General features: G+C 38.6%; 8 protein-coding genes across 8 annotated transcripts; 6 read left to right on the forward strand and 2 right to left on the reverse strand.

The window, feature by feature from the left end:
• Positions 1–163: 163 nt before the first annotated feature.
• SPO11 (Spo11p) lies at positions 164–1,420 on the forward strand (the record flags this gene model as incomplete). The annotated part of the gene is made up of 3 exons (XM_020211976.1): positions 164–393; positions 437–1,349; positions 1,394–1,420. Exons 1-3 carry the CDS (start codon positions 308–310, stop codon positions 1,418–1,420), a joined length of 1,026 nt encoding a protein of 341 aa, XP_020066294.1. The 5' UTR covers positions 164–307.
• Positions 1,421–1,455: 35 nt separating this feature from the next.
• On the forward strand, positions 1,456–2,496 carry IPP1 (inorganic diphosphatase). The gene has a single exon (XM_020207411.1). The coding sequence runs from the start codon at positions 1,552–1,554 to the stop codon at positions 2,413–2,415; it is 864 nt and encodes a 287-aa protein (XP_020066295.1). The 5' UTR covers positions 1,456–1,551; the 3' UTR covers positions 2,416–2,496.
• Positions 2,497–2,747: 251 nt separating this feature from the next.
• Positions 2,748–4,020, forward strand: CANTADRAFT_25398 (uncharacterized protein). The gene has a single exon (XM_020207412.1). It carries the CDS (start codon positions 2,871–2,873, stop codon positions 3,978–3,980), a length of 1,110 nt encoding a protein of 369 aa, XP_020066296.1. The 5' UTR covers positions 2,748–2,870; the 3' UTR covers positions 3,981–4,020.
• Positions 4,021–4,905: 885 nt separating this feature from the next.
• Positions 4,906–5,681, forward strand: RAD57 (putative DNA-dependent ATPase). The gene has a single exon (XM_020207413.1). The coding sequence runs from the start codon at positions 5,011–5,013 to the stop codon at positions 5,581–5,583; it is 573 nt and encodes a 190-aa protein (XP_020066297.1). The 5' UTR covers positions 4,906–5,010; the 3' UTR covers positions 5,584–5,681.
• Positions 5,682–5,779: 98 nt separating this feature from the next.
• On the forward strand, positions 5,780–6,966 carry MAF1 (RNA polymerase III-inhibiting protein; the record flags this gene model as incomplete). Its single annotated transcript, XM_020211525.1, has 2 exons — positions 5,780–5,785; positions 5,845–6,966. 2 exons carry the CDS (start codon positions 5,780–5,782, stop codon positions 6,964–6,966), a joined length of 1,128 nt encoding a protein of 375 aa, XP_020066298.1.
• A 195-nt stretch (positions 6,967–7,161) lies between these two features.
• Positions 7,162–8,142, forward strand: ARA1 (D-arabinose 1-dehydrogenase (NAD(P)(+)); the record flags this gene model as incomplete). The annotated part of the gene is made up of 1 exon (XM_020211526.1): positions 7,162–8,142. The coding sequence occupies one exon, from the start codon at positions 7,162–7,164 to the stop codon at positions 8,140–8,142; it is 981 nt and encodes a 326-aa protein (XP_020066299.1).
• A 71-nt stretch (positions 8,143–8,213) lies between these two features.
• CANTADRAFT_48244 (tRNA dihydrouridine synthase) lies at positions 8,214–9,491 on the reverse strand (the record flags this gene model as incomplete). Its single annotated transcript, XM_020209555.1, has 1 exon — positions 8,214–9,491. The coding sequence occupies one exon, from the start codon at positions 9,489–9,491 to the stop codon at positions 8,214–8,216; it is 1,278 nt and encodes a 425-aa protein (XP_020066300.1).
• A 435-nt stretch (positions 9,492–9,926) lies between these two features.
• Positions 9,927–10,486, reverse strand: CANTADRAFT_25403 (uncharacterized protein). Its single transcript, XM_020207414.1, has one exon. The coding sequence runs from the start codon at positions 10,253–10,255 to the stop codon at positions 10,076–10,078; it is 180 nt and encodes a 59-aa protein (XP_020066301.1). The 5' UTR covers positions 10,256–10,486; the 3' UTR covers positions 9,927–10,075.
• Between the last annotated feature and the right edge of the window lie 2,775 nt (positions 10,487–13,261).

Below are 13,261 nucleotides of genomic sequence, written 5' to 3' on the forward strand. Positions count from 1 at the left end.
TTTAGCTTTACGAACAAATCCCCAGATTGATTCTACTTGCATCACGCATCAGTATCACAAAATTGGTGGTGCGGCGTGAACTAAATTCCAATGGCTCGGTTTCCTCCAACATGGTGGACTTCGAGGAGTGCTTGTACTCGTGGAACATAGATATCACAGTATTCGTAAACTAGCAAAATAAACGCCGATAACAAGCAGTTGTTTGTGCGCCTCAAAGTTGCAAACCAATTGCACTTTGGGTCTCAATGAAATTACATACATTTGCAGCAAATAAGGTCAATGTTGTATACATTGCTGTCCATTCATTATGGTTAAGCATACTTTAACTTTGCGGGCACTCTCAAATTCACCGAATTCAACCTTTCCACAGATACGATTTGTGCCAGATAAGCTGTATGTGACCAAGCATCTTGAATCCATACTAATTAAAGTATAGTGATCCTGAGGAGCTTCTTCTCAGCATTTGGGTGAAGCTTAAAGAGCGCATACTTGAGGACAATGATATGGTATTAGCTTTGAATGTTCCATCCCGTAAACGCTCATTTGATAACCTCGATTCCACTACACTCATATGGCAATTTGGACTTACTTCGAACGATACAGCTCGCTTCTTATCAATTATAAAATGTCTCAAGCTCATGCTAATTCAATTGACCTGCGAAAAAAGTAAGCATACAACCGTAAGAGACGTCTTTTACCAAGGTGTGGATGTCTTTCAAAGTCAGCGGACATGTAAACTATATTTGCAACTGATTGGAAGTTCACTTTCTTTGTCTCTCCAAAGAGATCTTAGAATATTCCCGTCTCAGAAGGGTTTAATGTATGGGGAATGTAAAGAATTGGGCCTATCTTACTGTAATGATCCGATACTCATCCCTTTTTCGAGTGACCCAATTGAACTGGAAACTAAACAAACAATCATAGTTCTAGAGAAAGAGGCTGTCTTCAAGAGCTTTTGCAATTACCTAAAAAGCATGTACAAGTTACAGGGATACATAAATCCCAATGTAATTGTCCTTACAGGAAAAGGATTTCCAGATACCCTAACCAGAAGTTTCTTGTCCTCAATTGCCAATAATGCCAGCAGAATTTTAGGTTTTGTAGATTCTGATGTATATGGGTTAAGGATTTGTAATCAGTATGCACAAGTCTGTCAAATTAGTCTTGAAGGAGCATTCCTACTTGATTTCTCGAATGGTTGGTTTGATGTCACAGATCGTGAAATACAAATTCTTTTAAATTTCTTGAAAGAATTAACAAAAATTGAGTACATTTCAAGAACAGAAAATAAGAAGTGGCATAGAGAGCTTACAAGAGGCTTGATATTGCTAAAACGAGCTGAGATGAACGTATTGAACAATCTGTCCCATTCCATAAATACCTATATTTTCAGAAAGGTTCTCATGCACGTGCCAGTTGAGGCAAGAAAACGTGATTAATTAGCCAAGGGTTACCCGAAATTGTCCAACAAGCATTCGCGTGTACCTTTTTTCCAAGAGGTGGCTCAAACGAATTCGAATTCTTTCTACGAATTAATCTATATTAGCTACAATGTCTTACACTACTCGTCAAGTTGGTGCAGCCAACACTTTAGACTACAAGGTTTACATCGAAAAGGATGGTAAGCCAGTTTCCCCATTCCATGATATTCCTTTGTACGCCAATGAAGAAAAGACTATCTTGAACATGATTGTTGAGGTTCCTAGATGGACCAACGCTAAGTTGGAAATTTCTAAAGAACAGAAATTGAACCCAATCATTCAAGACACCAAGAAGGGTAAGTTGAGATTTGTCAGAAACTGTTTCCCTCACCACGGTTACATCCACAACTACGGTGCCTTCCCTCAAACTTGGGAAGACCCAAACCAAACTCACCCAGAAACCAAGGCCAAGGGTGACAACGATCCATTGGATGTCTGTGAAATTGGTGAAAAGGTTGCTACTGTCGGTGAAGTCAAGCAAGTCAAGGTTTTAGGTGTCATGGCTCTCTTGGATGAAGGTGAAACTGACTGGAAGATTATTGTTATTGACGTTAATGATCCATTGGCCTCTAAGTTGAACGACATTGAAGATGTGGAGACCCACTTACCAGGTTTGTTGAGAGCCACCAACGAATGGTTCAGAATTTACAAGATCCCTGATGGTAAGCCAGAAAACCAATTCGCTTTCTCTGGTGAATGTAAGAACAAGAAGTATGCCGAAGAAATCGTTAGCGAATGCGCTGAAGCTTGGGACAAGTTGATCAAGGGTGAATCTGTTGATTCTAAGGACATCGACTTGACCAACACTACTTTGTCAAGCACCCCAACTTTCGCTGAAGCTGCCGCCCAAGAGATCCCAGCTGCTGCTCCAGCTCCAGCTGCTCCAATTGATAAGTCTGTTGACAAATGGTTCTTCATCTCTGGTGCTCACTAGATACTTGAGGCTCAAATCTTCACCTAGCTTTTATAGCCACATGAAAATTGAAGTACGTACTTTAGCAATGTATTAGTTTTTATGTTCATTTGTTGTTTCCTGTAGTCTGCACGAAGTCCAATTGCCGAATGGGCGAAGCATACTTTTAGTACGCTGGGGTGGAGGGCAGATAATGAGATGATTGGGGGCATCAAATTAGTAAACCATTATTAACTACACTCATCAAACTAAGCCACAAGTACTTCGTTCTTATTCTAGTAATTCATTTTGCAGCTTATAAATGGCATCTCCGTTTAACTGCGTCTTACAAATCGCGATTTTATTTTTGCTTAGTTTTGACACCACAGCGAAGACCCTAAGCGGAAGAATTCCCGTAAGGTCAAAAGGTATAAAAGGTACTATTGCACCCAATGTACTTGTAAGATTACCCACATACATCACCACTCTAAGATACAATGACCAAAGAAGTTATTATTGTTGGGGGATCATACTCTGCTATGTACGCTGCCAAAAGCATCCTTCTGAAGAAGCATGGGGCGAAAGTGAATTTGAAGATCATTTCCCCATCACAATTCGGCTATTTCAATATTGCTGCACCAAGGTTACTAATTGAACCCGAACTAATTGATAAAACTCTAACTGATATTGAAGCAACTATACGTAATCTCTCCTCTGCTTCAAAGTCAGATGCGGTTTTTATCAAGGGTTCAGTGGATACTGTTGATCTCGAGAAAAAAATCGTTTCTTTGGCAGATGGTCAGAAATTCCAGTACGATAATCTAATCATTGCCACCGGAACAAAATATCATCAACCTGGGCTCAAGCTTGATGACATCAACGATGAGAAATATACAGTACAGGGTGTCAGAGAGTTGATCGCCTCAATCAAGAAGGCGGACAGTATTGCAGTTATTGGTGGAGGTGCAACTGGTGTGGAGATTGCTGGTGAACTAGGATCTGAATACGATGACAAGAGAATCACTCTTTATACAGGTTCGAGCAATCCATTATCAGCAGTAAAGCAGTCGATTAGAGTTGATGCCACTAACAAGCTTAAGAGTTATGGAGTGGAGGTCATTAATAACGCAAAAGTGGCTAAAATTGACTCAAGTGCTAATAAAACTGTAATTACACTTGATGACAAGGAAACGAGGGAATTCGACCTAGTGATTCCTGTTCATAGTACCACTCCAAACTCACTGTTCTTGAAGAATTACAAACAGGTCCTTGATGCGAATGGGTATCTCATTGCTGACGAGTACTTGAGACTAAAAGGATATAATGAAGTTTTGGTCATTGGTGATGTTTTGTCTGGAAGTCTTAGGTCTCTTGTGGATATCGTGTACTATCAGAAGAGCGTGTTTGATAAAACCATCGATCAAGAGATATTTGGCGTGCAAGTTAAGCTTAAGTCCTATGACAACACGTCTGCACCAATGCTTTTGGTTCCCATTTCGAGAAACGGGGGTGTTGGAACAGCCTTTGGTTTTGCGTTACCTAACCTTGTAGTTAAATACAAATCAAGAGATTTCTTCATTTCCAAGGCAAGACAACACTTTACATAAACACCTATTTAATTGTTTAGTTAGATAATTCAACTTTGTACTATTTTTTGGATACCTCAGTTTTTCCTGTTGATAGGAAGATCGTCTACGCGAATTTAAATCTCTTATGGATGAGTTCAAACAAATTTCACCCGGGGAACATTTGGCAGCTGATGCATTTCCATCCTTAGCAGCATTGATTCAAGCGTACGGAAAGACAGTTGTTGATTTGCTTTGCTATGATCACAAGAACAATTTGATTACCCTAGCCAAGGCTCTTGGAAGATCGAAGAGAGAGGTTGAAGACTATGTGCAAAAGCTCAAACTCGATATTGAGCCGACACTTACTCGGAATAGCTTGACGAAGATCTTGAACTGTAATGAGTACATAAAAACAGGATTGCCCAGTATAGATCGACAGCTTGGGGGTGGCTTACCTCAAGGTGAAATTACTGAAATATTTGGAGCTAGTGGAACAGGGAAGTCTCACCTCTTATTTCAATTAACATTAGAATGTCAAAAGCTATCGAGGGAAGTGATATACATATGTACCGAGTCTTTCTTGGAGACAAAACGACTAAACGATGCACATATAGCTTACAAGGAACAAGGTCAAGATGTACTGATGGATGCCATATCTTACGTCTACTGTCAAGATTTGGAAAGTCAAGATCATATTATCTACACACAATTGCCAACCATACTCAAGCAAAAGAATGTGGGTTTAATTGTCATCGATAGCATCGCTCACCACTTTAGAAGAGAGAATGCAATTACAAACTCAACATATTTAGTAGACAGGATCAAGCAGCTCGAGTCTCAAATAGAGCCCTGTAAAGAGTATACGGATATCAAGTTTACTCACGAACAACAGTTGAAAAAGGTAAAACAATCGATAACATATAAGAATAGAACATCTAAGTTCCTTTACTTATATTTGCTTCATCGTCATTTAATTCGACTCGCTAAGGTAAATAACTTAGCCATAGCAATTGTTAATCAAGTCAGTGATGTCACTTCGATTTGGGATCACGACGAAGATGCATTAAACATGGATTACCAAGTGGCTATTAATTCTGGATGGGATAAATCTACGATCTACGAACATTTCAGCCATTATAATGGTGAAGCTCTGAATTTAGGGCTAACAAGCATGAGTTCGCATGTACATGGCCCACAATTTCAAGAAGCCAAAAGATTCAAGGCAGATTTTGTTGATCCACGTTTCCAACATGCCCCTCTGTGGAAGCCTGACGCGGATCACACAAATCGAAAAAACTCAACGAAGCATGTACCAACTTTAGGATATCCATGGAGTAAGCGGATTCACAACCGTATTCTTCTAATGAAATATTATGAGCCTATAATCAGAAATGAAGATAATACGAGTTTAAGGGATCCAGAAAGTGGTTTAACATATACTCAGCTTTGTGACGGTTTTGACATCAAGTCAAATGCCGATCAAGAGATTCCAATACGAAAAAGAGAGTCAGATCATCCGGTGATTGAAGGCTGGAATGTGCGGAGGTTTATGCAAGTGCTAACTTCATCGACAAATCCTCGTATCCTCGATAATCGAACCGAGTTTGAATTAGGTAGTATGGGGTTATCGGAGAAAAATTAATACATGTGGGTGCTGGTGATCATGTGCGCAAATGGTCGTGTACGACGCCCATGCAGAACAAAATGATAATCACCTGAACAACCAAATTGACCACAGACAATCAACGTGGAGCTAACGTGCAGTTGGAAGTAGCCCAATACTCCACCAATTAGCCCATACTCATTAAGTGAGTTCATATACACAGGTATAACAAACAATGAAGGTACGTTGAAAGTGAAATGGTCTTCGAGATGTACGCGATCACGAGTCAACTAACACCAGTTTATCGAAGAAGTAGACATTGAGTTAGTCAATGAGGAGCTCAATTTCCATTCACAAGACAACAATCTAGTGATCAAAGGTGGGTGTGATTTGTTTACAACTAAACCAATTGGGTCGGACAGAAAGTTATTCAAGACTATCGACAAGCATTTGGACCAGATTTTGAAGGATAATCAGTTATCTAGATCGATTGAACGTGAAAGGCAGAACTCAGCTTCTCACTTGTTTGGAAGTAGTAGCAGTCCTCCAGGTGGGGCCTTCCACAGACGAGGAAGCTATACGGAGAGAAAGGACTCTGCCGTGGAGTCTTTTAGAAGATCTTCGGTATCATCTGTACCGAGAGACTCGTTATTAACTACCTCTTTAAATGAGCATTTTCTCGAAACGGATAACTTAGATGAGTCCCCATTCGGACCATTGAAGAATGTTACAACCAGAAAAACCTTCGCCTACCTCATAGCTATTTTGAATAGCACATATCCTGATCATGACTTTTCCAATTTACAACCTACCACTGAAAATTTTCATAGAATAAATGACGCAGAGGATTTTATTGGCAGATTTAATAATATAATGGTGTCATTGGGGAAAAAGGAGGAAATTTTGAATTGGATTTGGGATACAGTGAATGTTTACATGGATTTGATACCCTCAAAGTCATCTTCCCCCAGATTGGCAGCACAGAATAATGGAGGGAGCTCATCAAGAAAAAATAGTTTCAGTACTCAATCTTCTGTACCAAGGAGTGCTTCAATACCCAACAACACTAGTCCTCAGTATAATCTATACGATTCTTGTCAGATCTTTCAGTTCCAACCTTCAGATGAGTCCATTTTGGAGGATTTGAGCTATCCATATCAAACAATGTGGTCTTACTACTGGTTTGTCTACAATAAGAAAAAAAAGAGGGTGGCCTTCATTTACTTGACAGCAATTAATAAGATTCATTACTCGATGATTAACAGCAATCAAGCCAATCCTAATTCTAGAGAATTGAATTCCAATAATAACAAGATTAGTAGCGATGGCGAAGATGAAGATATTTATATGCAAGACTATCTGGATGAAGAACTAATTTTGGACGATGAAGCAAATGACGTTATTGGGGATATGGAGATCTAGCTAAATAGAAGATTAATGTGCAGTTCATGTGAGCAAACAACGTAGTGCGGAAATTAGTCAGCGATTGCGATATGACCGAGCAATCGGCCAACCGCAATTGCTCGGTCGTGTTCTCAGAGCAACCACTATTAAGTATAAGTAGCGCTGCATTTAGTTCAATTCGATTTCTACAGATCAGATCTTCATAAATTTATAATGGCCCCCAACAAAATTGCAACTGACATTAAGTTTGACCTCAATGATGGTAATCAAATTCCAGCTCTCGGATTAGGTACGGTTCCACCTGAGGATCCAAGTGAAGTCAAACAACAAGTTATCACTGCTGTTAAGGCCGGATATCGTTTAATTGATACAGCTTGGTATTATGGCACTGAGAAGTATATTGGTGAAGCCCTTAAAGAACTTTTTGCTGATGGATACAAACGTGAAGATTTATACATTACCACTAAAGTTTGGCCTTCTTTGCATGATAATCCTGAAAAATCGTTGGACAAGTCATTGTCTGATTTGGGAATCGAATACGTTGATTTACTTTTGCAACATTGGCCTGTGTGTTTTAAAAGTGATGAAAATGGAGAACCTGCAGTGCCCAAGGATGGGAATGGAAATGTGATCTTCGACGACGATCCTGCCAGCGGTACCAAGTTCATTGATTTCTACAACAAGATTGAAGACATTAAATTGAATACCAATAAGGCAAGATCTGTCGGCGTCTCCAATTACTCAATCCCTAAATTGAAGCAGCTTTTACCTAAGATTAAAAAGTTTATTCCAGTTCTTAACCAAATTGAATACCACCCCCAATTACCACAACAAGATTTGGTCGACTTTTGCCAAGAACATGGTATCTTAATTGAAGCATACAGTCCAGTCGGAAGCACTGGCGCCCCAGTGTTGAAGCTTCCATACGTGAAAGAGTTGGCTAATAAATATGAAGTTACTGTGAACCAAGTTGCCAACGCTTACCATATTAATGATGGCCGCATTTCAATTCCAAGATCGTCTAATCTTGAAAGAATTAAGGCTAATGTTGTTATCCCACAACTTTCCAAGGAAGAATTGAAGACCTTGTATCAAATCGGAGCAGACAAGCCAAAAAGATATATCAACGATCCTTGGGGATACGGATTAGGTTTCGAATGGTGGGAAGGTGACACCCTTTCAAAGGGTGAGTAGTCTGTTGCCATAAAAATCTTATTACTTCATTATTTACTGTGCCTAATTCAAATGTTATGCCTGTCTGCGAATCAAACTGTAGTTGTGGAGATATTATTTACTTCAGCATCAATCTTCCTTGTTTTAATCTCTGAGTTCGAATTAGAATAATCCCCAGCCTTTCGTTTGCTCAGCATCTGTTGTTCAGTTACCTCACCTGCAATCTTGAGAACTCTTGTATTCTGTTTCTCTCCATTCACGGTCCTGAAATATGGTTGACATCTCCAATACGGTATGGTCTTATAAGAGCCCCCCCATGGCTCTTGTGCCCCCTCTATAATGGAGTCCATCTGTTCAATTTTCGGATTCTTGAAAATAGATTCCACCAACTCTTCTACTTGGAGAACAATTTTCTCCCAGTCTTCAAATGGTGAGTGGACACTGGTTTTTCCTATTATTGGTCTTAACTCTTTATGTTCATTTAAGAAAGCATGCAACAACTTAAAAAAGTGTGCTTTCATTGAGTGCCTTGACGCATCACTTTGACAAGTTTTGACTATCTCAAAGTACTCTCTTAGAATTTTATCAACTCTTGGGAATTGCTTTTCTTTATTATTATCCTTTGTCCAGAACACACCTGGATTGTATAGGTTACCCTCTGCGGACATCACTGCATCACAAGTAGTTTCGGTTATACATTTCGCGATATCAGACGGGTACAATATATTTCCATTTGCGAAGAATACTTGATCCTCGGGGAGATTATCTCGAATGTATCGCAAAATTTTCCAGTTGGCTAATCCTGTGGCCTGGCCTTTCATATCTCTAGTTCTTCCATGTACAGTCAAAAGTTGTGCACCAGCTTTCAAAACCATTTTAGCATACTCTAGAGATTTCTCTTTGTCATCATAAATTCTAATCTTTGCTGTGACCGGAACTTTCAAATTATCACTTAGTGTTTTGATCAAATTATGGATCAAGTCCCAATCTTCCATCAAAAATGCACCATACTTTCCCTTTCTTGCAATACCTTGAGGACAGCCTAAGTTCAAATCAACTGCATCACATTTATCTTCAACTAGCTTTGCTGCCTTCAACAAATAATCAGGGTCATTGGCGCAAAATTGAACAACTAATGGCCTATCCTTTTCCACATCCCCATCCATAGAACTCCACATGCTTTTTCTGTATTTTTCCTCGGTAGCAAATAAGCGGGCATGAAACATTGGTGTGTAACAAAGTTCAGCTCCGTATCTTCTGGAAAGAATTCTCCAAGCCAACTCTGACTGATCAACCATAGGAGCCACAATGGTTTTGGGTTTACCCATTTTTTCAAATAGTTCCCTGCCCAGTGCACTAGAAACTATCATTTTGCTTTCAGATACCGAGTACTTAAGTGCAACGAACGATTTCAATATCGGTTGGAGAAAGCGACTCCTTATAGCTTCCATTCGGCTTCTCAAGTACCAATTTCTTTTTCAATTGCGATGATCTGCAATGCCTAAATAGATTACCAAGAAATTACGTAACAATCAATAGAGGCTGTATCACAAAATATGTTAGGAGGAATAATCTCCATACCAACTAAATGTCGCAAATTAACTGGACATCTTTGTGGCACCCAATTGCTTGGTACAGTATAACGTAAATCGTAATCGTCAAAACAACATCTGAACTCAAACTAACTGTGAAGCATGCAACTAATAATATAATTGCTGAAGCAACCCCACCCCTTAAAAAGTATAATGATGATACTCTTAATAAACTACTTATTCCGCTTAGAAAAACACGAGTTTAATATGATCACATTATATATATATAAAAAAGATAGGGATAGGTGTCATATACCTAGAGAAGAGATTGATCCAACATTAATTGCATATAAGGCAAATGCTTTAATCAATTAAATTGCACTAAACATGAGAAATGTAGACTTCCAATCAACTGTCCTGCGCTAACGATAGATGGCTGTATGTCGTAATAGACACTGTATAACGTAAAGCTCTGAATAAATTCTACTTTTAACTCCTTGGAAGCAAATAGCACCTAAAATGGTAATATTTTCAGCGCTGGTACTGAGAATCTTAACAATAGGAGTATTACCTTTGGGAGCCCACGCTCCCGACCACTTCATGTTGATATTGAAACCTGCTTCATCAATAAAAACACAGTTGGACAGATATTCAACGTCAGATTCTAAGATTAAGAGGGTACCGTTTCCTCTCTTGCCGCACAGCCTAATATCAACTTTGACACCAGATGCTTAATCTTCCATTCATAATAAAGGTATTTTGAAACAGTGTAACATTTAGTCTTTGGACGGAAGGCACTGTAAGTCAGTCTAAATCTGAAGACTAGACTTACGATTCCTAAAGCATGTCTATAGACACTTATAGTATGGTTGGGGATAAACTGCTATTTTCAACTATAATTATGTAGAAAACGATTAATTCGTGTAGGGATTTCTATCTTCTACATGCCATCAGGAAATTTATCGACTTTCTTGATTCCAAAATTAAATTTGTGACCCAGAAACCTTGTTCAAGATATTCCTACGAACTTTTCGATTAAATCATTTTCTCCTTCCAATTGTATCCTTCTGGCACAAATTATAATATATTTACAAAGCTCTTTTACATATTCATATTTTTCAATACTGAACTTACTGGATTGGTATTATTGCGAAGTCTAGCAACAAGTCTCCTTGGAACGCAGAGGCCATGTGTGGGGTGGGCGACGAGATCAGCGACGCCACTGAGCCAACGCTAGCGAGCGAGGGTCTTTGGCGGGGTTTGGCAGCTGGAGCGGTCGCGAAGTAGAGGGGGGGACGATCTTTTCGGGGTGGTTTACAGGCAAAACCCGTAAGGGTGCCTGGTGGAAGTGGTCTGGCAGTGGCTTGGGATTAGGAGTGAGTGAAATTCTGCTGCAAATTTCAATTGATTCATTTTGCGTCTCTCAAAAACTCCATTTGAAATATGAATTCTTAAGAAACCATTTGTATTTATGCTCACAAAGTCGAACAGAACACTCTCCCATTAATATATTATATTTTGTTTGGAAACTATCAGTTTGTAATGAAATTCAATTGTTATGATACAGTCCAATCTGATTAATACATTTGGAATTAATTACAACAGAATATCAGCTTTAACACAGCAACGAAGTAAAACTCCAAGTTGTACGTTCCTTACTCTAATTTCCACCCCCTTTTTTCTACATAACTCCTCTTTAAGCAATGCGAAGAAAGCTATTTTACATTCCCTATTAAGAATATATTTCAAATTGAATATTCTAGACTCAAAGAATGAATTCAATCAAGACTTTTAGTTGCACAAGGTTAGCACGAGACATTGGTGTTTAATTTTTTTGGAGCCGGAATACATTTAGCAATGATAAATTTGCTTCGTAGGGTGTTTTGGTTTGTGATTCAAGGTTTGCAACTATATAGTCACTAAGATAGGTACCTTTAGATATCTGTTCCTATTTCATAATGTGCTTCATTTTCTACTGCATCAAGTGATAGTCCGCTCTTTTATGCATTAATTTTGATTTTGAGATTCATAAGACTCCAGCATGGGCTACATTGAACGAAACCTTTTAGCTATTCTTGATGAAATGCATTGATGGATTACGTTCAAGTTTGCTCGCAAAGAAAGGACAGAGAAGAATTCTCCTTAAATGCTTCTAGTGAGTTGGATTTTGTAAATAAAATCTTAGAATATCCTAGCAACTTTGATTTTATTTATTAAGCAAAGATTAACATGAGGCGCTCGGGTGCATGATCTCCCAAGGGTAATACTCGTTGTTAAGACTCCCAATTCCAAAGCTGAAGATATTACCATTTTAGGTGCTTTTTGCTTGCACGGAGTTGTTCAATTCAATAAAGTCCCTTATCCTCTATTTGCCCATATTTTCCCCAGATTTAAACCCATTGAACAGTTTTGCCATTAATTTAAAAGTACTAAATATTTAGAAGATACATTCTGTTTCCGTATTATATATTAGTGTTATGTAGAAATGTTCTGTTATGAATTCGATGTTCATTTCGCATTTCCAGTTTTTCATAGCCTTCATTGACGACATAATTTTTGTGCCATATATTGACACTATTTCTGACACATAGAGATTTTTAAAAGAGTAGAGTAAATTTCCAAACTTAATTCCTAACGATTTTTTGCCCCATGGATTGTACCTAAAGTAAATTTGATAGAGACTTCCTAATGGTACCATACAAACATTAAAAATGAATGCGACATCCTGTTAGCGCAGGTCAGACTATCATCTTGGAAATATTGTACCGGAAATAAATGTTTATACTGGTGACGGGTAGTTCTGAAGGCAGCATAAATTAATGATTGATATCTAGCAGAACAAAGAAAATTTTCAATACTGGTTTCTGGTTGGATCTTACAGTGTTTCCAAAGTACATTCGAACCCTCGGCCCGGAGTTTTTCGTAATACGGGCAAGCCAAATTTCATAATAGGGGCCGGAACTATTCATACTTGGGCCAGCATATTCATACCTCAAAAAAAATGTAAGCCCCCCACAACTGAGGTCATTCGTGTAGCATACATCTAGAGAATCGTGCTTAGATGTAATCGAAAACAAGGCCAAAAGAACCTCTCATGATTTCTCTCCCTATTTCATCTAGAATAATCGCTTTTCTCTACACAATTCAATATGTTCACTGGCATGTCTACAAAATCCTTCATAGCTTTCAATAGAGATTTTACTTGTGGCATCTTTCACCTTTGGAGTTAATTGCTCCTTTTTACTTAGGTTAGAACGTTTTACTTTAGACTTGCAGACTGACCAAAATTCTTCTATGGCATTTAATGCTGGAGAATAAGGGGGTAAATAGACTAGCTCCAATCCACTCAGAGCAATTAATAACTGTATATCACGGCGTTTATGGATGGCAGCATTATCAAGAATCAAGTACTTCATTCCCTTAAGTTCCTCGTTTGTTTCTAATTTCTTGATTACGCTTTTGATAAACGAGAATATGTGATTTGCTGTGGTACCTCTAGCCTCACGTTGACCTACAGTAGAGTCTAACTTTCTCTTTTTATTGGCTGCGAGTTTGTTGGGATTTCTTACCTTCAAATCAATGCAACCTTTCGAAGAAATTGCACCAAG

Source organism: Suhomyces tanzawaensis (assembly GCF_001661415.1).
Source record: "Suhomyces tanzawaensis NRRL Y-17324 unplaced genomic scaffold CANTAscaffold_2, whole genome shotgun sequence".
Classification (NCBI taxonomy): domain Eukaryota; kingdom Fungi; phylum Ascomycota; class Pichiomycetes; order Serinales; family Debaryomycetaceae; genus Suhomyces; species Suhomyces tanzawaensis.

Coding starts and splice junctions, on each gene's coding strand:
- CANTADRAFT_25403 (XM_020207414.1), bottom strand. CDS start 10,255: ATGAAGTGGTCGGGAGCGTGGGCTCCCAAAGGTAATACTCCTATTGTT.
- CANTADRAFT_25398 (XM_020207412.1), top strand. CDS start 2,871: ATGACCAAAGAAGTTATTATTGTTGGGGGATCATACTCTGCTATGTAC.
- IPP1 (XM_020207411.1), top strand. CDS start 1,552: ATGTCTTACACTACTCGTCAAGTTGGTGCAGCCAACACTTTAGACTAC.
- RAD57 (XM_020207413.1), top strand. CDS start 5,011: ATGGATTACCAAGTGGCTATTAATTCTGGATGGGATAAATCTACGATC.